The sequence below is a fragment of the Phocoena sinus genome, chromosome 15, assembly GCF_008692025.1.
Source record: "Phocoena sinus isolate mPhoSin1 chromosome 15, mPhoSin1.pri, whole genome shotgun sequence".
Lineage (NCBI taxonomy): Eukaryota > Metazoa > Chordata > Mammalia > Artiodactyla > Phocoenidae > Phocoena > Phocoena sinus.
This window is the reverse complement of record NC_045777.1, coordinates 53,882,794-53,908,044: the sequence shown is the minus strand read 5'-3', so window position 1 is coordinate 53,908,044 and position 25,251 is coordinate 53,882,794. Positions and strand designations below refer to the sequence as shown.

The 25,251-nt window shown below is 46.1% G+C and overlaps 1 protein-coding gene across 1 annotated transcript in view; it reads left to right on the top strand.

The window, feature by feature from the left end:
* The first annotated feature begins 5,532 nt into the window (after positions 1–5,532).
* The window catches only part of LOC116740559 (ectonucleotide pyrophosphatase/phosphodiesterase family member 7-like), a 32,078-nt gene continuing 12,359 nt past the window's right edge, over positions 5,533–25,251 (top strand). Inside the window, exons 1-2 of the mRNA XM_032606238.1 lie at positions 5,533–5,767; positions 22,621–22,766. Of these exons, the coding sequence (XP_032462129.1) occupies positions 5,728–5,767; positions 22,621–22,766 (186 nt within the window). The 5' untranslated portion in view covers positions 5,533–5,727. The remainder of the gene's footprint in view (positions 5,768–22,620; positions 22,767–25,251) is intronic.

Here is a 25,251-nt window from a genome sequence, read left to right as displayed (position 1 = left end):
CCAGTCACATGGCTCTGGCGGGGGCTGCCATGTTCTTACACGACTCCGCCCCCCTGTCCACAGTTGATTGGTTCAGAGATGGGCATCTAACCCAAACAGGCCAATCAGAGTTCTTCCCTCAGGTTTGTTTTTCCTAGCTGGAACTGGGAAAATATAGACATGCTCTGTGATGACAGGAACTTTGGAGTGAGACAAAGAGGAGCATTTGTGGCCACACTCCTCACCTTATGGAGAAAGCCAGTCCCCAGTGAGAGAAAACTGAGGTGATATGCAGACAAAGGCAGACACAGAGATGGAGAGAGAGATCTGGTAATGTGTGAGTCCCTGGTTCCTACAGCCCAGATGCATCCCTGTCTTTCTGCAGAATGACTTCAGTGACATGGGAAATCATGCCTCAAAAGGCCTCTTGCAGATGCCATGCCCATAGCCCATTGGTACTCACCATTCTAGTACTGCATGCCCCCCAGACTACAACTCGCCATGTTGGCCTTCTTCTCTTCCTTGAATCACTTCCCCACTCCCTTATGGGTGCTCCCTGGAGTAACCTCTCAAATAAACCACTTGCACTCCCATCCTTGTTTCAGGGTCTGCTTTTTTAATATATATAAATTTATTTGTTTTATTTATTTATTTTTGGCTGTGTTGGATCATCATTGCTGCATGCGGGCTTTCTCTAGCTGTGGTGAGCAGGGACTACTCTTCGTTGCAGTGAGCGGGCTTCTCATTGCGGTGGCTTCTCTTGTTGCAGAACACGGGCTCTAGGCATGCAGGCTTCAGTAGTCGTGGCTCGCGGGCTTTAGAGTACAGGCTCAGTAGTTGTGGCTCAAGGGCTTAGTTGCTCCATGGCATGTGGAATCATCCCAGACCAGGCATCGAACCTGTGTCCCCTGCATTGGCAGGTGGATTCTTAACCACTGTGCCACCAGGGAAGTCCCTCAGGTCTTCTTTGAGGGCAAACCAGACTAAAGCATAGTCCCTTTTCTTACCTACACTAGTAAGATGTGGGTTTCTGTCACTTGCAACCAAGAGTTCTGACTATTACCTTCTGTTGGGATGATTCCTATAATGTGTTTGGAAATTTCTCCATCTCCACTCTAGTAACTATGTCATAAACATGTAGAGTTCTTAACAAAGTTTAATGGGATTCTTGATCAACTGTAAGTTTCACAAAATGCACTGCACTTCTGTAACAATTCCCAATGACTGATATAACTGCCATGCAAAAGAAAGTAAGAGTCAGAGACGGATCTACTGGGCTGGCAAAGAAGAATCTAGTCCAGAATGGCATGGGTGGGAGATGCTTCTGGAACTGTGGGACCCTCAAGCCTGCATGACCCACTGCTGAGTACTAGGACAGCTTGAAAACATAGTGGCCAGGAAGAGACTTACTCTCTCCTCCATATTTCATCTTCCACCCCATCCAAAGTGCTCAATAAACATTTGCTAAAACAGATGATGGATTTATACCTTCCAAACCAGAGCTCACCAAAGAGAAACCAAGATACACTGCAATGCTGTGACCATAAGCATTATAGTGACTACAATTAGAATTCTCTCTAGCCAGCCACCTCCACTAAGCTCTGTTGATTACACAAAATGTTGCACTTTGGGGAAGTTTCAGTGGCCATGGTGGATTGCTGCATGACTGCTGGCTGTTTTTTATGTGTTTTTATGTTTTTCCAGAATATTGAGATATATATGTGTTGTCCCTAAAAGGGCCTAAGTGATTAATATACAATTCCCAAAGAGCCAAACTACTTAGTACCAGTATTCACATTCCCTTGGAGAATCTACATACCAGGGACTCAGAGTTCTCTCCTGACCAAAGAACGCCTGGCCTCGGACAGTCCTGATCCTGGTAACAACAGCTCCCTTCCAAGCCTGGCTTCCCCAGAGTAGCATATGTTGTTCTTTGCCACCAAGGGTATCCAGGGATGCAAACTAAAGATAATGATGTTTTATTGGCCCTCAATCATCTGTCTTTTCCACGTGTCGGAAGGAGTGACAAGTCCAATTTGTCCAAGCACAAAATAGCATATTGGCATCATTAGATCAGATAAAGAAACTATCGGTAGCAATTTATTATTGTACTGAAAGTAACTAACATTTGTTGAGCACTTACCAGTACTAAGGACCCATGTAAGTGCTTACCTGCTGCATTAGCCAGGATAGACTAGGTTATGCCACAATAACAAATTAACCCCAAAATCTCAGTGGCTTGGCAACAGAGGCTGACTTCTCACATTCCATGTCCACCACGAGTTAGCTGGGGACTATGCTCTATTTGGTCACTCAGAGACCCAGGATGATGGAGACTCTACCATCTCAATGCAAGGCTTCCACACTTACTGTGGCAGGGGATGAGAGGGTGAGATGGTTATGCACCAGCCCTTGAAAGCTTCAGGCCGGAAGTCATAGATGTGGCTTCCACTCAAAACACATGGCCCACGATTACAAGGGGACTGGGAAGTGAAGGGGTGCATGTGGATATCCCATGAGCAGTAAGCATTCCTGTCAACATGCATCATCTCATTGGAGCCTCACAACCTCAGGAAATATATCATTACTCCTTTTTACAGAGAAAGAAACAGAGGCACAGAGAGGTTATGAGATTTGCCCCAAGTGTAAAATGTAAGCCCAGAGCAGAGATGTGAGCCCAGGCCTGCAAGCTGCAAAATACCCTCAACTGCTTCGCTGCATACTCATCACAAAATTCTACAAAATTCCCTTTTATAGCAAAACACCGTGCTAATTAATAAGAGAGGCCAAGTTATGCAAATACAAAATGGAGCACCCCTGACACACCACCTCCTCACCCCAAAAATTCAACCTAAGCAAATACTTGGAACAGAATTATCAGGCAATTTCAGGAAGAGGGAAATGGGTCATCTCCTCTGGGTCTGATATCCAGCCCACAGTCCACCCACATCAAGATAAAAACCTTCTGAAAACTTCACCTGAAAAACCTAGGCAGACTGTCACCTCCTGTCACTAGAAAACCCACTGATGACATCTTTATACAATTCACAGATCTCTCCAAAGCTGCAAAGGTAAATGTCATCCATGTACCTATAGAAAGCAGCCACAGGCAGATCTGTTAGGAGATTGCTGTCATATCTGGAGGAGCGGCTGAGTGAAGATGCTTCCAACAGGCTAATTCTTCCCAGCCTGCAAAACTCAATTCTAGCACCACCTCCTCCAGGGAGCCCTCCTCCTCCTGGCTTCTCCGTTAGGACCCTCTCCCTGTTCTCCTGTGTCACCTCCCATTCACACCTCTGGCAGGACCCACCTTATTTGTCTGCCTGTCCCCTGGACTCTGAGCCACCCACAGGCAACCTTGACATCTATACTTCTGTGCCTCTGGCACCTGACACATAGTATGTGCTCAATAAATGTGGGGTGGATGGGTGGATGCTTAAGCCTATTCCCTTGGGGAATTTAAACCCCTGTGTGCAGCAAATGTGTAGCCAAGTATTAAAATTATAGTCCCAGCCTTACTTCTGCTGTGTGGCCTTGGAGAGGTTCTACAGCCTCTCTGCACTGTTTATTCAGCTACAAAGTAAAAACCATCTCATAAATATGTTGAAAAACGTAAGTGGAAAGCAGAGGGTATTGAAACAAAAGCTCATACACAAATGTTCACAGCCAGATTATTCACAATAGCCAAAAGGTGGAAACAACCCAAATGTCCATCAGCCAGTGAATGGATATATAAAAATATTATTCAGCCATGAAATGGAATGAAGTGCTGACACATGCTACAACATGAATGAACCTTGAAAACATGGTGCTCGTTATAAGAAGCCAGACACAAAAGGCCAAATATTATGTGATTCCATTTATATGAAATGTCCAGAATAGGTAAATCCAAACAGACAGAAAGGAGAAAAGTGGTTGCTAGGGGCTGGGGGAGGGAGGAATGAGGAGTGACTGTTAATGGGTATGAAGTTTCCTTTTGGGTGATGAAAATAGTCTGAAACTAGATAGTGGTAATGGTTGCACAGCACTGTGAATGTACTAAATGTCACTAAATTTGTCCACTTGCAAATGATTAAAATGTTTTTTTTTTTTAATCTCAAAGAGAGATCTGAACTCCCATGTTTATTGCAGCATTATTCACAACAGCTAAGGTATGGAAACAACCTAAGGGCCTGTCGATGGATGAACAGATAAAGAAAATGTGATACTCTCTCTTTCTCTCTCTCTCTCTCTCTCTCACACACACACATACACACACACACACACACACACACACACACACACCACTGAAATATGATTCAGCCTTAAAAAAGAAGGAAATCTTGTCACTTGCAACAACATAAATGAACATGGAGGGCATTATGCTAAATGAAATAAATCAGAGAAAGACAAATACTGCATGATATCAGTTATATGTGGAACCTGAAAAAAGAAATGGCAAGTTGAACTCATACAAACAAGAGTAGAATGGTCTTTTGCCTCCCCATATAAACTTTAGAATCAGCTTGTTAATAGCCATGAAATAATGTTGGAATTTTGATTGGGACTGCATTGAATCTATAGATTAAGTTGGGAAGAACTGACATTCTGATGATACTAAGCCTACCCATCCATGAACATGAAACATCTCTCCATTTACTTAGTTCTTTGATTTCATTCAACAGAGTTTTCTAGTTTTCCTCATACAGATCTCATATGTATCTATGTATTTTGTTAGATTTACGTTAAGTATTTCTCTACTTACATATATACACATACATATGATATATACATAATTAAATACATTGTTGTTATTACTAGTGTGAACAAACTATTACCTGTTAGATCAACTAAAAAGAAGGAAAACAAAAGTTTTAATTTTACATTTACCTTTACTTATTCCTTCTTTGATGTTCTTCCTTTCTTTATACAGAACCAAGTTTCTGACCTATAAAAAATGGTAAATTTTATTGTTATTGGACCACAATGATTTTTTGTAATTCTTATAGGGAATTTTCAACTAATAATCTTTCTAGGGTTTCAAAAAAATTAAATGGGATAGAATAGATGATGCATATACAGTTCCCAGCCCTCTGGGCACTCAATCCACAGTGGCTGTTTCCATAGTCATAATGAACAGTAATTTCTTCTCCCTATAAAAACAGGCTATATTGAGTAAAGGAAAGTTCCAATCTAATTTGTTCTCCAAATGTTCACAATAGTGGAATTCGTGTAAGAGTCCAAAATATTTCACACTGTTTGTCTTTTTTTATCGTGGTAAAATACACATAATATTTAGCATTTTTTACCTTTTTAAAGTGCACAGTGCAGTGGCATTAAGTGCATTCACAGTGCTGTGCAGCCGCCACCACCATCCACCTCCAGAACTTTTCCATCACGTCGAACGTGCCAACTCGTTACGCTCCAGGTGTTCTAATCCACAGCAGAGCTGGAGCAGAATTATCAATGTGGACTTTGATCAACTGCAGATAAAAAAAAAAAGAGAGAAAGTGGGAGCAGGCCGTGAACTCAGCGATGTGAGCGTGTGAGGCACTGGGGACATGACGGGGCCCAGGGCCTTCGCATTGCTGCTGCCCGTCCTGTTGGGCTGGGCCGGCTGCCACCCCATCCCAGGAGGAAGAGCTTCCACAAGCTGCTGCTGATCTCCTTTCATGGGTTCCGCTAGGACTACGACCAGGACATGGACACCCCCAACATGGACCACCTGGCCAGGAGGGCGTGAAGGCCAAGTACCTCACACCGCCCTTCATGACAATGACCTCCCCGTCTCACTTCACCACCACCTCAAGTAAGCTCCGCCCTGCAGCCAGGCCATGATGTGGGCGGAAACCCCGCATCCGTAGTTCCCCGAAACAGAGCTGATTCTCAGTCATCTCTGGGGAGACCCAAGCAGCCAATGCCACTTGGGGTCACCCCCAGAAGAAGCACTAGCTTAGAATACTAAGGGATGCACAGGGCTGTTTCTAGAACCCATGGCCTGCAGGCAGAATGGGGACCACGGCTGCAGCCTCCTAAGGGATCTCCCCAAAGCCCGGGCTCACCCTACCCTCCACCTACCCTCCACCCTGCCTTTCACATCGTGGCCGGTGATCTTTTTAAAAAGTAAATCATTAAAAGAATTTTATAAAAATAATAAAACATTAAAGTTTAAAGTAATCAGTTAGATGAGGTTACTCCCCTGCTTAATACTGGTGCATTGGAGAGACACATATGATCTTTGAAGAGAATTCAAATTTTGTCTTTCAGTGATCCAGAAGGTCCCCATGGCCTGGCCCCCGACCTGCTCTCTCCTGACCTCTCTCATCTCTCTTCCCCTCACAAGCTCCCTCCAGATCACAAAGGTCCCCTGCCTGGGCCTCCAACCAGCTCCCACCAGCCTCAGGGCCTTTGCCTAAGCTGGTCCCTCCAGCTCACCTGAAGCATGTTATCCAACAGGGGAGACAGACATTAGACAAGTAAACACACCAACAGATGTCATTACAAGTCAGAGAGGCACCAAGAAGAAAGAGAAGAGCTTCTCCAGGAGAAAACAGCAAGGGCAAATTGACTTGAACTCAGAGAGGCAGGGAAGGGTTCTCTGAGGAAGGGGCAGTTGAGCTGTGAGTGAAAGAGACCTCAGGAGTCCAGAGGAAGGAAAAGCATTCCAGGCAGAGGGAACAGCATGTACAAGGTCTTTGTGACAGAAAGGAATGTGATTGTTCCAGAATCTCAGTTGCCACTAAGCAAATAAAGAGATTCCAATCTAAAAGAGAGGCAGAAAGACATTTACACATTACTATACATAAGACAGATAACTAATAAGAACCTGCTGTATAGCACAGGGAACTCTACTCAATACTCTGTAATGGCCTATATGGGAAAAGAATCTTAAAAAAAAAAAAAGAAGTGCTTCCCTGGTGGCACAGTGGTTGAGAGTCCGCCTGCCAATGCAGGGGACAGGGGTTCGTGCCCCAGTCCGGGAAGATCCCACGTGCCGCAGAGCGGCTGGGTCCGTGAGCCATGGCCGCTGAGTCTGCGCATCTGGAGCCTGTGCTCCGCAAAGGGAGAGGCCACAACAGGGAGAGGCCCGTGTACCGCAAAAAAAAAGAGTGGATATATGTATATGTATAATTGATTCACTTTGCTGTACAGCTGAAACTAACACAACATTGCAAATCAACTACACTCCAATAAAAATTTGAGAATAGGGACTTCCCTGGTGGTGCAGTGATTAAGAATCCGCCTGCCAATGCAGGGGACATGGGTTCGAGCCCTGGTCCGGGAAGATCCAGCATACCTCAGAGCAACTAAGCCCGTGTGCCACAACTACTGAGCCCGTGCTCTAGAGCCCTCGAGCCACAACCGCTGAGCCTGCGCACCTGGACCCCATGCTCTGCAACAAGAGAAGCCACCGCAATGAGAAGACCACGCACTGCAAGGAAGGGTAGCCACGGCTCGTTGCAACTAGAGAAAGCCTGTGCACAGCATAAAAGACCCAACACAGCCAAAAAATTAATTAATTAATGTTTTAAAAAATAAAAATACTTGGCCCTACCACATAACAATTAAATAAAAATCTTTGAGGATGGGGGAAGAAAAGGAAAAAAAATAAGAAAAGGAGGCAGTCAGGATACAAAGGATTCCACTATAATAAGACTAACATTAGCTTCCATTTCTCAAATGTGAGCCTGATGCAGGGCCTGTGCCAGGTGCTTTGCCTCCATTATCACCAGTACGATACTGCAAAGCAAGCACTGTCCCCGTCCATAGGTGAGAAAACGATGACTCAGCAAGGCTGAGTAACTGACCAGTCACTCGGTCAGAAAGTGGGAAAGGAGAAGCCAGTCTAGGAACAAGGGTGCCCCTGGCCACACAAAACTGGTTCTGCCCAGTTCTGAGCTGGGAATCTGCAGACCCCTCTCGCAGGGCAAGGAGGGGTGCTGGTAGCATGAACCTCACCCCCACCCAGAGAGCCACTCACTGGGGTCCGAGGGCAGCTCTAGGAACCTCTGACATGATGGGCAAACCGCCAGTGCCTTTTTGCTGGAAGAGGTTTTCATCACTTCCACCTGACTCTCAAAGTTGCGTTTGAATCAGAAACTCAAAAAATAAAGCTGAGCAACCACTCAGAGAGAGATTGCTGAGAGAGATTTTCCTACATGTAAACTCTTTGAGAGGCAAGTCATTCGGGAACTAATAGCACCAGGAAGCAGGAACTAAAGAGCCCTTTTCTGGAGAAAGCGAACGCCACTTCCCAGGGGCATTAACTTCATAACACTTAAAAGATCTCCCATGGACAGACTCTGGGTCCCTGAATGCTGAAAATACAATGGGCACAAAATATTGTAAGGTAAGGCACACTCACCTTTTATTTATTCCCAGAAGGCTTCTGATGAGAAGATACAAACAGTGAGAGCAAATTTTTTAAATTACAAAATCCCCCCAACACCTCTCCTACATTCACTGCCAGCAGGGAATGGAAACAGGTACAGCTTCAGTGGAGTGTAATTTGACAACATCCCATACAATTACAAATGCACAAAACTTTCTTATTTGGCAATTCCACTTGTAGGACTCTATCCTACCATTACATACTTGCTTGGTGGAAAATGATGTACATACAAAGATATTCATTACATTAGTGTTTGTAAGAGCAAAAGAAAATAGAAACAACGTGACTATCCATCCAGAGGGGAGTGGTTAAGTAAAATACTGGACATGCATAGAATGGCATACTCTGTCACCTTTAAAAGAAAAACTGAGGAAGCTTTTTGTGTCCAGTAGGAAGTTATCTCCAAGATGGATTAAGCGACAAAAGCAAGATGCAAAGAATATGTGTAGCATGCACATGTGTGTGTGTATAACATGTGTGTATATATGTGCATACAATTGCTTATAGATGCACAGAGGACCTCTAAAAAGAAGAAATTGGTAACACTGATTCCTCCAGGAAGAGGATGAGGTAGAAGGGAGACTTTGGATTGTACATCCTGTGTACCTTTTAGATCTTGGACCATGTGGATGTATTGCCTATAAATAACAAAATTTATATACATAAGGTACTCTTTTTAATTCACCCCTTATAGAAAAAACATATTCCTCTGTCCCCCTTATTTATAACCGACCTGCCATTTATTGAGTTGGTGGAGAGTCACTGCTTTAAAACGGGTTTTGCAGCCTCAGCACTACTGACATTTGGGACCAGATGGTTCTCTATGGTGGGGGCCATCCTGTGCACTGTGGGATGTTGGACAGCATCCCTGGTCTCTATCCTCTAGGTGCCAGGAGTTCCCCCTCCTCCCACGGTGACAACCAAGAATGTCCCCAGACATTGCCCAAAGCTGCCTGGGAGACAAATTGGCCCCCAGCTGAAAACCCGTCTTTTGTTAATATATATATAAATTTATTTTTTTTATTTATTTATTGGCTGCATTGGGTCTTCGTTGCTGCGCTCAGGCTTTCTCTAGTTGAGGCAAGCAGGGGTTACTCTTCATTGCAATCAGCGTGCTTCTCATTGCAGTGGCTTCTCTTGTTGCAGAGCACGGGCACTAGGAGCGTGGGCTTCAGTAGTTGTAGCACGAGGGCTCAGTAGTTGTGGCTCGTGGGCTCTTGAGCACAGACTCAGTAGTTGTGGTGCACAAGCTTAGTTGCGCTGCAGCATGTGGGATCTTCCCAGACCAGGGCTTGAACCTGTGTCTCCTGCATTAGCAGGCAGATTCTTAACCACTGCACCATCAGGGAAGTCCTGAAAACCCATCTTGAGTGGTTGAACCACTACCTGGCTTACAAAAATGCTCAGCAAGTACCACGATCATCATATCCTTCGATTCTCATAACAGTGATAAGAAGTCAGAACAACTGAGATATCCAAGGTCCATGAATGTACAAATCTCTCCTGAGGTCCCACAGCAGCTGAGGGGCAGAAGCAGGATTTGAACTCAGCCCTGGATGGTTCCAGACACTGGTCCTCAATCCTTGCCTCTAGCATGCCTACAGCCCTCTGGTGTCCTTCCTTCTAATTAAGTAGTCCAAAGGTATTCCAAATACCTTTAAATGTTGCACATTCTCAGAGCTCCCAGGCAGCGGGTAGACACCCTGAATATGTTGTATTAATGACACAGATGCCACCCTAGAACCAGCAAAAGCACCAGCGCTTGTCTTCATGAGCTGGGCTCAAGCCGACCTCTGTCTGACTCCAGTGTGGAAAAGCTTCATCCGTAACAGAAAAAATAATGGATAAAAATTGGTGCTGCCAGCACCCAAAGACCTCTTCAGATTCCAGGGGTAGGCCTGACACAAAGTATGATAAAAGGGGCTCTCTGGGCCCAACGACTAATTAAATGGAGTTCTTACGAACACCTTGGGGCAAGTTAACTCAGAGGAGAGGTGAGGAAATGATGCTGCTTCCCTGATTCTCAGCTCAGCTGCACAAGGGGGCAGCTCCCATAAGGGCTCAGGTCTGAGAAGCCATGTAACCACCCCTCCAAGCTTCCTAGACAGAGTCCAAGGGGCCAGGGACCGGGTAGTCCCAGGCAGGGAGCACGGCAGGGAGAGGCCATGCCCTGGGCATAAGGCTTAGCTGACTTGGCTCGTTGGGTCAGAACTCTGGGCCCCCTGGGTCCACATCTGGGCAGCAGGGCCTCTCCATGCCTGGGGGCTGTCAGGTGTGGTGAATAGCTGAGCCCTCACCCCAGAGCTAGAATCACATGGACCCTCATCGGCTTTCCTGATGCTGGTGAAAAAGTCTTCCCGGAGAATTTGTAGAGGGCTTACAATGTATTCATCCTTTCAGTTGACGAATACTGTTTGAGCATCTCTTGTTGGGCCAAGCAGTGTAGACGGTGGCCAGCTACACACTTACATGTCTCCAGGGTCTGGCCATCTTTCTAGGGCTTGACGCACAGCTCGGGCTCCCACCCTTTCTGCTCCCAAATCCCACAGATCTTTTGGGGGGGTTGTTTCCTTCTCTCTGGAGTTCCACCAGAGTAAAGGTCAAACAGCCCCTTTCTTGGGGCTTCCACCTCTTTCCTTCCTCTCTCAGGGAATCAGACAGGAGAGATTTGCTCTTACTCCCCTGGGTCCCCCCCAAACCTTTCTCTACACCCGAACTCCTCCATGGCTCCCACAATGGGCTGAGCGTGTGACACCCCAAAGCCAGAAGGAGTCTCTGCTTTCTCCACTTTCTCCCATGGCATCCTTTCCTCGGAGCATGAAAAACAAAAATCCTGACTGTTTGAATGAAGGAAAGAATACAGGAGAGAGGATTTTAAAAATAAAGCTGACTATTAATTCAAAATATCCTACCTCATCATCTCTTCACGTGAGAAAATCTTTGCATCTTTATAAAGGGTGTGTTTTTCCTCCAAGTATTTGGCCCCCAGCACCACCTGCAAGACAGTGGAAGTGGGGCCTCTGTCTAGGGTGGAGCCTCCCAAGACCTGACACTGGGGGCGATGTTCTCCCTCCAGCTCCCAGGGCTGGGCACTGGGCAGGTCTGCATGTTGCTCAAACTGCTCTTCTCTCTCATAAGAAGGGCAATTACTTCCTCCAAGGTAGTTTTCTCCTTCCCACCTGGCTCCATCCCCCACCCTTCATCATCCCCCACCTCCATGTACACACACACACACACACACACACACACAGAGAAACACACACACACAGGGGTCTTGGCCACAGCACCTGGTAGTTCCTTAAAATGGAATGCCGTATTCATTTTCTATGGCTGCATAAAAATTAACCACAAACTTTGCAACTTAGAACAACACCCATTTATTATCTCTCTGTCGTCAGGAGTCCGAGCATAGCTGAATTTAGTCCTCTGCTCAGGGTCTTACAAGGCTGTAATCAAGGTGCCGGCTGAGGTGGTGTCTCATCTGAGGCTCGGGGTCCTCTCCCAAGCTTACGCAATTGTTGGAAGACTTCATTTCCTTGCAGCTGTAGAACCCATGGCAGCTTGGGTCCAGACCCTCTGCTAAGAGCACACCTGAGGAGGTCAGGCCCACCTGGGATAATCTCCCTTTGGATTAACTCAAAGTGAACTGATTAGGGCCCTTAGTTACATCTGCAAAATCCCTTCAACTTTTCCATGTCCACTGGTTAGAAGCCAGCCACAGGTCCACCCATGTGCAAGGGGAGGGAATTATACAAGGTGTATATATCTGAGGCAGGAATCTTGGGGCCATCTTAATTCTGCCTACCATGAATAGGTCTTGGATGGGGCCCAGACAACCAGGGGGTGAGCATCAGTCTTTGTGTAAAGGCAACAGGTAACAGGATGATGCCCCAGCATGGAGCTCCAGAAAGCCCCAGAATTATGGTCTAACCCTGGAGGCCTAGGGGCTGATGCAAGGGGGGCACTGACTGACCATGGAGGCTGGACACCCCACATCACAGTCTCCACATCCATAGGAGACCCTCTCTATTGCTTAGACAAAGGCGATGATAATGATGATGATTTTGAAGAAGGAGGAGGAAGAGGAAGATTATTAATTTGAAAGTACTTATACTAATCTCCTAGGGCTGCCATAACAAAGCACCACAAACTATGTGGCTTAAAACAACAGAAATTTATTGTCTCACAGTCTAGAGGCAGAAGTTTGAAATCAAGGTGTTGATAGAGCAATACTCCCTCTGAAAGCTGTAGGGAATCCTTTGTCTCTTCCTAGCTTCTTGTGGTTCGCTGGTGATCTTTGGCATTCCTTGGCTTGTAGATGCATCCCTCCAACCCTCCATCCAAACCATGGAGTTCTTCCTGTGTCTCTGTCTTCACATGACCATATTATTATAAGAACACCAGTCACTCAGATTAGGGGCCCACCCTACTCTAGTAGGACCTCACCTCTACAATGACCCTGTTTCCAAATAATGTCACATTCTGAGGCTCCGGGGTTTAGGACTCCAACATATCTTTTTTGAGGAGCACAGTTCAAATCATAACACATAATTAATTGATAGTTACAGGCATGGCTACATCCAGATCCTCAAATTATATCATCAGAACGATCAAGCTCTCTCTTTACTTCTCCCCCTCCTCCTCTCTATTTCTCTTTCCTAAGAGTGACCACAAAATTCCCAAGTTTGACGCTCATTGGACCAATTTGCTTCTCAGAACCAATCTCTGTGGGGGGATGGAATGATGCTGACCACCCAAGCTGGGACCACATGCCCACCCCCCGGTCAGGGTGGGGAATGGCAAGTCCCACACAAACCACATCACCCATTGTGGGGGGATGGTAGTGGGTCCCAAGTGGAAAGTCAGGGACTGTTATCAGAGGGAGGAACAATGGAAGAAGGACTGGCAGAAAGCTCAGTGATCTACCACCCAGCCTGAGCCCAACAGCGTGGGGATGGGGTGAGTTGCAGTCGATGACCCAGAGTACTACTGAGTCCCAAGAAACCCCAACTCCATCCATGGGGCTGCCCACAGGGCACAGGCTCCCAGTGGATTCAGTGACCACACCTCCCAGCACTGTCCCTCTGTGTCACTGAACTCTGTCATAATTTCCCTCAGACCTTGCCAAAATGAAAAGCCATTCTCTGGGGGTGAGCAACTCATTCTGCTAGTTTAAGTCACGCAATTCCCTCTCCCTCTCCAGAAGCCTGTACTTACTGCTCCATCACTGGTAATGACAATGAACATTTTTGCAATCACAGTTTTTATTGCAAAGTGATTGAAGGCCAGCAAGAATAAGTTATGCTGCTGAAACTATGGAAATCCCGCCAAGCAAATAGTGGGTGGATAGGAAGTCTTATGGCAGCAGCTTGTATTTCCTCCCCCAAGGAACTGACTGAAAATAAGAAGCCATCACCACCATGTTTCAAACAAAAGCCATGATGTTATAATCTGACAATTTTAGATCTAGTCAAATGGATATGGCCCAGGGGTGAAAAGGAGACGTTCCACAACGAGACAATGGTCTAGAATAATACAAGTGAGGTCCTCACAGTTCCACATTTCCTCTTTTCTTGAAAGGACACTCTCTGGCGTGCTCAGGGCTCATGGTGGCCAGAAATAAAGTCTCTCCCAGTTCCAGAACCCCCAGGGCAACCCCAAAATTGGAGCAATCACTTATAGCTGTGTAGACCATGTGCTGCACAATTCTGAAAGGGTTGTTTTCATGAATACTATGTGGATGGTGTTCCCTGAAGGTGTGCAGGGCACAACTTGCACAAATGAGCAGTCACTTATATTCTATCTCAAAATCAACTTATAAGAAGTAAAAATTCCTCAGAGATGTTGTAATCAGTCATGAGTCCACCTCTCCTTCATGGGACAGAGCAAAAAAAGTGTGGCGAAATGCGCTTGGATGATCTTTAAGACTAGATCAGGGTTTCTCAACGTCCCGCTATTGATATTTGGGGCCAGATCCTTCTTTGCCTTGCGGGGGGGCTGTCCTGTGTGTTGTGGAGTGTTTAGCAGCATCCCTGGCCTCTACTCACTAGATTCCAGCAGCATTCCTCACCTCGTTGTGCCTATCAAAAATGTCTCCAGACACTGCCCCATGTTCCTTGGGAGGTAAAAATCACCCCCTAATTGAGAACCTCTGGACTAGATGTGTAATATGCAAATCACATGTAAATCAGAGAGCCAAAGGTCACATACATGATACTCTAGCCAGTGAACAAAAAATCTGAAAGAAGTAAGAGAGGTAGGGAAAGAGAAAGGAAATTAAATTCCTGCTGCCGGTAACAACACAAGCCCAGCAGATGTTGTTGGAAACCCAGTTAGAAGATGCCATAAACCTTAATCAGCTCCCATCCTGCTCCCCCAGAAACAACTTTCTGCTGAAAAAAGTCCTGAAAGCCAGCAAAACCACAAACATGAACAAACAGAGCAAAGAAAACCACAGACTGAGATAGAAAAGATGTCCCTCCAACACCAGCCATTTCCACGAAGGGATAAAAATGGATTCATGGAAAAAAACTGAAAATAAGGAAGGCTGGGAAACTAGGATATTCCCTAACTTTTTACTAGGGAAATTTCCACCTTGCAGAAAAAAGCAGAGAAAATTGCACAATGAAGCCCCGTGTACCTAGCACTAAGCTGCAAAAATGTGTCCACATTTTGCCAGTCTTGTTCCACTGTCCTTACCCAAGGCCCTGTCTTTCTCCTTCCTTTCCTTCCTTCCTTCTTTCCTTCCTTGAATCTTTTATAGCAAATTTCAGACATCATGTCATATTATGCATAACACATCAGCATGCAGTTCTAACCTAAGAGTTTGGTCTGTTTTTACAAAACCTCCATGTCATATTTAACAGATATGACATGAAGAAACTAGGATACTTGGAGAAAAGATCTGATTGACACCTTAGAGTTTCTCCTACCAGTGCTTCTCAAATTTGAACATGTATATGAATCACCTGGGGATCTGGTTAAAATGCAGACTCCGGTTCAGTGGGTCTGGGGTGGGGCCTGAGAGTCTGCATTTCCAACAAGCTCCCAGGTGATACCAGTGCTGCAGGTCCATGCGTCACGCAGAGGAAGGGTTGGACCAAAACACCAGAGCAGTGGAGCAAAAAATCATGACTGCTCAGGATTCCAAGGCCTTGAATGAGAGGAGAAACTGGAACCACTGGAGACTGAGGGCTCAGGTGTATTCGTTTCTTGTGGCTGCTGTAACAAAGTACCATAAACTGGGTGGCTTAAAGCAACAGAAAGTCTGGAGGCCAGTAGTCCAAAATCAAGGTGTCAGTGGGCTGTGTTCCCTCTGGAGGCTCCAGGGAAGAAGCCTTCCTTGCCTCTTCCAATTCTGATGGCTGCCAGCATTCCTGGGCTTGTGGCCACATCACTCCAGTCTCTGCTTCTGTGGTCACATTGCCTTCTCTGTCTGTGCCTTCTCCTCTTCTGCCTCTTGTAAGGACACTTATCTTTGCACTTAGAGCCCACACAGATAATCTAGGATAATCTCCTCATCTCAAAATCCTTAACTGAATTACAACTGCAAAGACCCTGTTTCCAAATAAGGCAACACTCACAGGTTCTGAGAATAAGAATATGGACATATCCTTGGGGAGGGGGGAGGGGCACCATTCAGCCCACTACACCAGTAAGAGGGGGAAATGAAGTGAGAAAAAAAATGCAGAAGAGAGGGGAGATCCCGTTTCTGTGACAGTGGCCAGTAAGGCAGGCCAAGGGTAGAACTGTGTATTAACAGACTTCCCAGATGGAACGCAAGTGCAGCCGTCTGCTTCCGTCTGCTTCCAAGGCTTCTTGAAGAGAGAACGTTTCTGTTTCTGACAGCAGATTAAAGGAAGAGGTGAGGAGTGAGCAAACCATTCTCTGTTGGCCTAGTTCCTGAGGAATCATGCCTCTGCCTTAGGGCCATTCTCAAGTCTTGTTCAAGGATAGAATGATTTATTGATGGCCATAATTAAAAAGCAATGCCAAAAAAGAAGCAGTCAGCACTTTACATCTGCACTTACACATGAGCAAGAGCGGTTTGGTAAAATGGGCACTAGGGTCTTATTTCCCCATCCAGAAAAGGGCTCCCATCGTGGGGTGTCCTGTTGGGGTCAAGCCTCATGTCTGCAGCAGGAGTTGATAAGGTTTTAAATTTCAACTGGTGCACTGAGCCACCTGTTCTCATCCCCAGCACTTTTATTACAGGTCTAGTGAATCATCAGTGGGTGGGACTCTGAATGTGTAGACTTGGGTATGTGTGGTTTTGAGCTCCAGTGGGGGCTGTTTTTCCACCAGTGTCTTAGCTGTAGGTCTGAATGAGCTTGTCTGCTTGAGATTGGAGCACTAGGTTGATATAAGGTGGTTGGTTGACTTGATTTAGCAGCTATTCTTCCTCATCGATTTCATACTAGCTGGTTAATAAGACCTTTCTTCTTTGGTTTGGGGAATGTGAACTTAATGAAGCACTGGACCCCACAAATTGGGAGGAAAATGAAGACATGTTTACAGCTTAATATGGTAGGTTGGTTCAAAGGAACTACTGAATGAAACAAGTAGGTCCTTAAAATATTGTTAAACAACTGAATGCATGATAAAGTGTGTCTATGCCCAAATGGTCTATTGGCAAATAGTTACTGTTCCACCTGAAAATTAGTAGGTAGGAATTGAGCAAATGTTTGCGGGGGGGAAGGGAGATACTCTTATTGAGTATATTAGGTTATGCATTTTATTTTAATTCCACTAAAGGTTTAATTTATAGGTTTATTTAATGTTTTAACTATTATGTATAGGTTTATTTTCATCCCACTACAGTATTTTTTTCCCAAGTTGACTTTGGACTAAATCGAGGTCTGCTTCCTATTTCTTCAGTTTGTACCTGGCCGCCTACATATGGGGCAGAGGATGGGATGGAATGTGTTCAATTAAATCCAACAAACATTTGTTGAATGCCTACTAGGGCAAAGGTCTCTGCTTTGTGCCAGGGAAACACCAAAATAAATAAGGCACAGCCCTACTCTCAGCCACGTCAGGGAGCAACAGTTGTAAGAAACAGAAGGCAAGGCTCTATCAGGCAAACTCATGAGCATGGGAACCAAATAAGAGGGAATCAGGGAATAGAAACTGCAATTATAGAAACCAAACTTCCTCCTCTGGCTCTCAGAAGCCCTGTGGTCTTTCTTACCAGCCCCATGGGCTTTCTTGTCTCTGCTTCCCTCGCTCGTGACCACCTTTCTCTTTTCGCTACTGGTTCCTCATGGGAGACAGCAGAGCCCACCACCAGCTGGTTAGTTACTGTGTCTCTTGGTTCAAGTATTGAGAAAGACAGAATTGGGTTTCCGGCCAACCAACTGAACACAGGGAAGAGACTTGGTACAAATACGGTGCCTAAACCTGCCTTTCAGCAGGGCCTATGAGTAGGGGAATTCCAAGAGGAAATACCTGTAAGTACTGCAGGCACCAACACACTCTATTTTTTAACTCTCTCCCGCCCCCTACAGTGTAAATACCATGAGACAGTTTACCACAGTACTTGGCTCAAAATATTTGAGAAAGGGAGGGAGAAGGAAGGGGTTGGATCAAACTCTAGACTTCCTGGTTTCCTAAATTCACTGTGCAAGTATTTGGAAATAAATAAACATCAGTCCCTGAGAACCAGGAGAAGGAGTTGAATCTAGCTTGGTTCTTTCCCAGACCTGAAATGTTCGCCTGGGTGAAATACCTGTACCTTGCCATAACTGATAAAGTGTGGGAGTATGCATTGTACCCTGATTAAAGCATAATTAGCAAGCAGCAGGAATCCCATTCACTAGGAGAGCTCATCCTACTTCCTGTTTCACTTGCACAATTACCCACGTCACCAGACACTGAAATGACAGTAATGACAGACTCTCAGAATGATACAGCCAGAAAGGCCCTTGGAAACCATTAACCACACTCATTCCATACACGGGGAAACTGAGGCCCAGAGAGAGAGCAAGGGCTTACAAGAGCCAAGGCCAGGTGTCCTGCCTCCAAGCCCAGTCCCACTTGTGCAGCATCACGTGACCCAAGTGAAACCAGCTCCTTTGCAGTCTCTGGAACTCCAGGCACAGCCAACACTATCACCTTCACGTAGTTTTTCCAGCCAGGTCCCCCCATGGTCTCCAGAATAGAAAATGCAATTCAAATAAAACCATGATAGCTGCTCCCTGCAGCTGCCTGTTTCTTAGCTTCCCCTCTCCTCTGTCTTGTTTTGCCCACATTCCATAACTGGCCCTTGACCAGGATAAAGAGGCCTGAGAAGCAGGAAGGAGGAACCAACATGGCAGTGGAAACTCTGCTGGGTCTCATGAGTGGTCCCCAGCCACCGGCTGGATTTAGAACATGCCTTTAAGTGTCAGGATGGAAATAACCCAAACACCATGGAGACAATTCCCTTTGTACAATTACTGGGACGAGCCATGCCACAGAATGGAAGGGTCATGCTCCCTGAGTTCATTTTAGGTTAGTTGTTTGAAACTTGTGTAATATCGCTTTGAGGGGAAAATGGATTCTATGATTGGTTTCCAGGCTAGCCTACTTAACTGATGCTAAAATTGACCTCTGGGTCCCAGGGCATGGAAGCCAGAATCCATAGGTTGAGAGAAGAGGAAGTTTCTTTGCCCGTGGCTTCCTCCAATCCCTCCTGCCACGTCCTCCCAGTGGCTCTGGACCCCCATATTTCCCCATATACCAGAGTGATCCAGGTTCTGATGGCTGCCTGCCCTCCCCCTGGTCCCTTAAGGAGGGGGGCAGTGGGCTACTGTCAACCCAGATTTTGGAGCAAGGGGCAGTCTGCTGGAACTAATCCACATGCAAGTGTGAATGACAAACAGCCCCTGAACCAGTGGTTCTGACATGTCAGCGGGCACTAAAACCACCTGGAGAGGTTGTTAAAATGCAGACTCCTGGACCCCACCCCATGACTGTAAATTCAGCAAGGGCTACAGTGGGGACCCGGGAATCTGTGTTTTTAACAAGCTACTCAATTGATTCTAATGTTGATGGTAGAAAATACCATGGAGAAACACTAGAACAGGTGAAATGGCAGGTGTTCATAATTCCGGAGGGATTTTTTTTTTTCTCTTTACTGGGTGGAGAGTCACATAGACTGGGATTCAGGATACTACAGATTTTTTAAAAAAAGGGCAAAGGAGCACTCCCTGGGTGAATTACCTCTGTGCTTCCATGTTGTCTGCTGCAATGGCATGGCTCAGCCATCAGGAAGCTGTAACAACAGGAGGGTTTCTTGTAGATTTCAAGAGCCCCCATTATTCGTTTGTGAGGCTCCAAATATTCTTGCCCATTTGGCTTCTACCTACCCCTAACAGAGTACTCTCACTCATGGTATTCACAGGGTGCAACGCTCAACATCATCAGGCATTCGGGAAATGCAACTAAAAACCACAATGAGATACTGATACCTGCTAAGTTGCCCATAATCAAAAAAAGGAAAATAGCAAGTGCTGGCAAGGATGTGGGGAAACTGGAACCCTTGAACATTGGTAGTGGGAATGTAAAATGATGCAGCCACTGTGGAAAATAGTTTGGTAGTTCCTCAAAAAGTTAAACATAGAGTTACCATATTACCCAGCAATTCTACTCTTAGGTTTAGACCTAAGAGAATTGAAAGCAGGGACTGAAACAGTTACTTGCACATGAATGTTCATAGCAGCATTATCCATAGCAGCCAAGAAATGGAAACAACCCAAATGTCTATCAATTGATGGATGGATAAACAAATTCTGGTCTATCTAGACAATGGAATATTATGCAGCCATAAAAAGGAATGAAGTATAGATTCATGCTATGATGGGGATGAAGCTGGGAAACATGATTCTCAGTGAAAGAAGCCAGACACAAAAGGCCACATATTGTATGAGTCCACTTCTATGAAATGTCCAGAATAAGTAAATCCATAGAGACAGAAAGCAGGTTAAAGGCCGCCAGCAGCCGTGGGAACGGAAGGCTGTGTTGTGACTGCTAGCAGGTAGAGTCTCTTTTGGGGGTGATGAAAATGTACTAGAACTAGAAAGAGGTTGCACAACATTGTGAATGTACTAAATGTCACAGAATTGTTCACTTTAAAATGTTAATGGGGCTTCCCTGGTGGCACAGTGGTTAAGAATCCACCTGCCAATGCAGGGGACAAGGGTTCGAGCCCTGGTCTGGGAAGATCCCACGTGCTGCGAAGCAACTAAGTTTGTGCACCACAACTACTGAGTCTGCGCTCAAGAGCCCACGAGCCACAACTACTGAGACCACGTGCCACAACTACTGAGACCACATGCCACAACTACTGAAGCCCGCACACCTAGAGTCCATGCTCTGCAACAAGAGAAGCCACCGCAATGAGAAGCCAGCACAGCACAATGAAGAGTAGCTCCCACTTGACGCAACCAGAGAAAAGCCCACGCGCGGCAACAAAGACCCAACGCAGCCCAAAATCTAAATAAATAAATAAATAAAACTTTTTTAAAATAAAATGTTAATGGTTGGGACTTCCCTGGAGACCCAGTGGTTAAGACTCCTTACTTCCACTGTAGGGGGTGCAGGTTCAATCCCTGGTTGGGAATAAGATCCCACATGCCGTGCCGTGCAGCCCCAAAAAAAAGGTAATGGCTAATTTTATGTTAATTTTACCTGGGGTGGGGAGGAGCAGAGGCTGTAATCAAATTTCCCAGGTTCCACACCGAACTCTGCCTTATGACCTTGAGTAAACTCTGTGCCTCTGCTTCCTGCAAAGAGGGAAAGCTCTAAGGGGGCTATAATAGTTCCCACCTTACAGGGCTATTGGGAGCTTTAGATGAGTTAATGTTCCCGAAGTAACTTGGAAAAAGGAGTTGGCATATGGCATGATGGTAAATGTGTGCCATGATCCCATCACACAGACCCTACCCCCCATTACACATGCAAACCAAGGCTTGTGCAAGTTCACACAGCAAGTTCAGAAGCCAAGTCAGGGTTGGCACCCAGCTCTCATGGACTCTAAGTCCATGCTCTTCCCGTCAACAGTCTGACTTGATCCCTGACCAAATCTTGACACCCCGAGGTCCCAATCCCTGGCAGCAGCACAACTTCTTTCTGGTGATCCCACTCGTGGTTGGTTGTCAGGCCTGCCAGCAAGGCAGAAACAATAAAACCACAACTGTGTTTGCTTCTTCCCCATTGAAAGCTTTGGCCACCCTAGGGGGACTTTACCCACCAGCAGTCTGGCAGCGACTCTGACCCAGTGGAGAGCTTTTCCCTTCTCTGTGCCCATGACCATCAAGTTCTAGTCACAGAATGTCCCTCTTACCATGGACATTGGAGACATCATCACTATCTTATTACAGTCAGTAGGGTCACCCAGAGGCTCCATCTCCCAAGAGGCAAGGGAGTGGACACTCAGCTCTCCCCTTGGATCTTTCAGCTCCCTCTTTAGACTGGCCTCCACGTGCAGTCCCCTTTTCACTGGTGCAATGTAAGATCACAGGGGTTTTTTCCATATCTGGTTCAATTGCTATGTTCTCAAGAACAATCTAGCTTACATTCCCCCAGTATCTGTCTTCTTTCCCTAAGCAGAAAGAAATAAGTCTGCACCCATCTACATCTAGAAATCCTTGCTGGGACTTCCCTGGTGGTCCAGTGGTTAAGACTCCACACTTCCAATGTGAGGCGGGTTTGATCCCTTGTCAGGGAATGAAGATCCCACATGCCACATGGCAAAAAAAAAAAGAAAGAACGAAAGAAAGAAAGAAATCCTTCCTGATTCCCTTGGTTGCTTCAAACAGTGCAGCCCGTGGGAATCCTAGGAGAAACCCTGGGATGTTTGCCGAGAATCAGGCCCACTGGGTGTTCCATATAGAATCATATCGTCACAAGCAAATGAGGAAACTTATCCCACAGGAAGTGTCCAAATCCCAGGTTCTCAGCTTCTGGACACAGAATAACCCGAGGAACTTGGCCTCCCCACCCCCTGCCTTCCCCGCTCCCTCATCAGCTTCCACCAACTTCTCCCAGGGCTGTGAGGTCTGTTCCAGGGAGCAGATCCAATCTGACAGGTGTGAGATGTGATGACCCTTCCTTTGTGGCTGCCAATGTTTGCATCCCAGAGAAACAAGTCTGAAGCCCAGAGGGACAGCCCCAGGATTAAGTAGGCCAACCGGAAGGATGCTGGGGGAGGTGGTCTTAAGAACACATGGACACCCCTGGCAGCATCCGTTCATAGAACTTAACAGTACCTTCTCTCCTTTATTCCCAAGGTTGCTGGATCGAAGATCACAGAGTCATTCACAACATGATGTTTAACACAGAGACACTCTGGAAGTATTCCATCAAGACCACACAGAACAAGACTGAGTGGTGGGACAATGGCATTCTCCCCCTCTGGATCACAGCCCAGAGACAGGTACCACCAGAAACCCTGGGCTGACTTCCTGGGACATCGTCTCTCATTCCTAGGCATGTGGGTGGCGGGTTAGACGTTGTGTGGCCTTGGGCAAATGACTTAACCTCTCTAAGCATCTGTTTCCCTAAATGTGGTATAGGGATCATGATGATGCTCTTATTTAATAGAGTTCATGTAAGGATTAAATAAGATATGCACTTAAGGCATATCTCAGTAAGTTTTAGCTGTTATGGATGGATGAGGCTCCATGAGGGCAGAGTTGGCTTAATCATGATTGTACCTCCAGGGCTCATCATAGGGTCTGGACCCAGCAGCTCTTTAATAAATATCTCTTCATACACTTGCCTCTGACTTAGGCATAAAATCCCTTAGGAACAAAGTTGACCACTCAAGGCATGAAAAGCTCTGATGAGAACATTTGCTTGAAAGTATCCCAGCAGCCACTCATTATTGCTTTGAAAAGGCAGAAACGAGATTTGTGCGTTGAACTCCCAGCCCCAAACCTGTTGCCAGCTTTTGCATTTTCTCAATGAGCTTCCAGAGTCATCACTTCATAACAGATCCTCCTCCTCTTCCCCCAAGACACCAGCCTTGGCTCCAAAGCTTCCTCGGGTCCTGACACTTCATCTCTGTGCTCCCAGCCCATGCTGTGCACATTACATTGCAAGGGGGTAAAATTGCAGCAGCTCAGAACAGTCTGTGGACTTATACTCCCAGAGCAGGGTCCAACCAGCTCCACCCTTCTCCAGCTATGTGACCTTCAGCAATGACCTCCACTCTGTGCTTGATTTGCCCCACCCATAGAATGAGGATGGCCGGAATCCCTGCTTCATAGGCTTGTTGGAAGGATTAACTGTGATAACGCATGTAAGTTGTTTGGCACTAACTGCTTGAAATGATCATTCTTATGAATGGAAGCTGAACCATTTTAGCAGGACTTCAGCTACAGGTCACCACAGGTCTAGGCCAGAACTATCCAATGGAACATTCTGTGATAATGGACATGTTCTATTTTGCATGGTCCAATGTGGAAGCCACAAGCCACAGGTGGTAATTGAGCCCTTGAAATGTGACTGGTAAGACTGAGAAACTGAATGTTTAATTGTATTTCATTTTAATTAATTTCAATTTAAATCTAAATACTACACAGGCAAGGGGCTACCAGATCTAGAAGAATCACAGGGGGCTGTCAATGACCCTACTCTACTTCAGGTTCATTAAGTGTTGGGCTCTAGAGTCCTTCCTCTTCTGTCACATTTTTTTTTTTTTTCTTTTTGCGGTACGCAGGCTTCTCACTGTTGTGGCCTCTCCCGTTGTGGAGCACAGGCTCCGGACGCGCAGGCTCAGCGGCCATGGCTCACGGGCCCAGCCGCTCTGCGGCATGTGGGGTCCTCCCAGACCAGGGCACGAACCCGTGTCCCCTGCATCGGCAGGCAGACTCTCAACCACTGCGCCACCAGGGAAGCCCCAACATTTTTAAACTTTGAGGCATAGACCATGCAAATAAACTGTCCATACAAGAAAAATAACAACCATAACACTCACTATGCACCAGGCCCTGATTTAAGTGCTTTACGTATATTAATTTATCACAACCCTGAGGTGGGTGCTAAGGTTATGCCCCTTTAACAAATGAGTAAACTGAGGCACCAGGTGATACCATAACTTCTCACAGTCACAAAGTTAGTGAGAGGCAGAGCCAGGATTTGAACTCACTCTGGGTTCAGCAACTCTTAACTCTTAACCATGACATAATATTTCTTCAGTGGCCAAAGCATTTAGTCATGGATTTCGGAGTGAATCTTGTATCTGCCTAGCTGCTAAGAAGGTCTGGATAGTCTTCCTTAATTTACTATTCAAAACCCAGGGCCTCTCTTGCTAAGGAATTTGTTCATTGGCATGAGGCTTCTGGTGGCATTCTCCCTTCCTGGTGTTTTCTTATACATGGTTCTTGTCTCCTTGTCATTTATTTGCAGGGCTTTGTTTCCTCCTGCTCAATTCATAATCAGAGTGCTCTTCTTCTTTGCTGAATTCATAAGCAGTTGTGCAAAAAGAGGGTCTGGTGCAGGGCCAGGCAACTGACAACACACCACTTGTTTGGCAAGCAAATGTCAAGTTGGTGCATCACGTTCTGCCATTAGCAGCTCCTGCCCAGGACAGGGCCATCAGCCAGCTCCCTGAGGAGGTGGTCAACCCTTCCCACCCCAGAAACAGGGGGACAAATGCCAAATGCCATTCGGGGACACATCTGCATTGTCGGGCAGGGCTGCAGGAGGGTGGCCTGCCCTGTACCCATCATTGGAAAATTCCTTCCTTCTTCTGAGTCTCTTCCAGGCAGGCTTGGTGGAGACTGATGCGTTAACCTTTAATAGGACTAAAATGTTTTCCGTCAGTGACATTAATACTGCCATAGTCCATCATGATTCATGAGAATCGGTGTCCCTTGGCAGATGATGCCTAGGAGATGGGATTCCCAACCACTTTT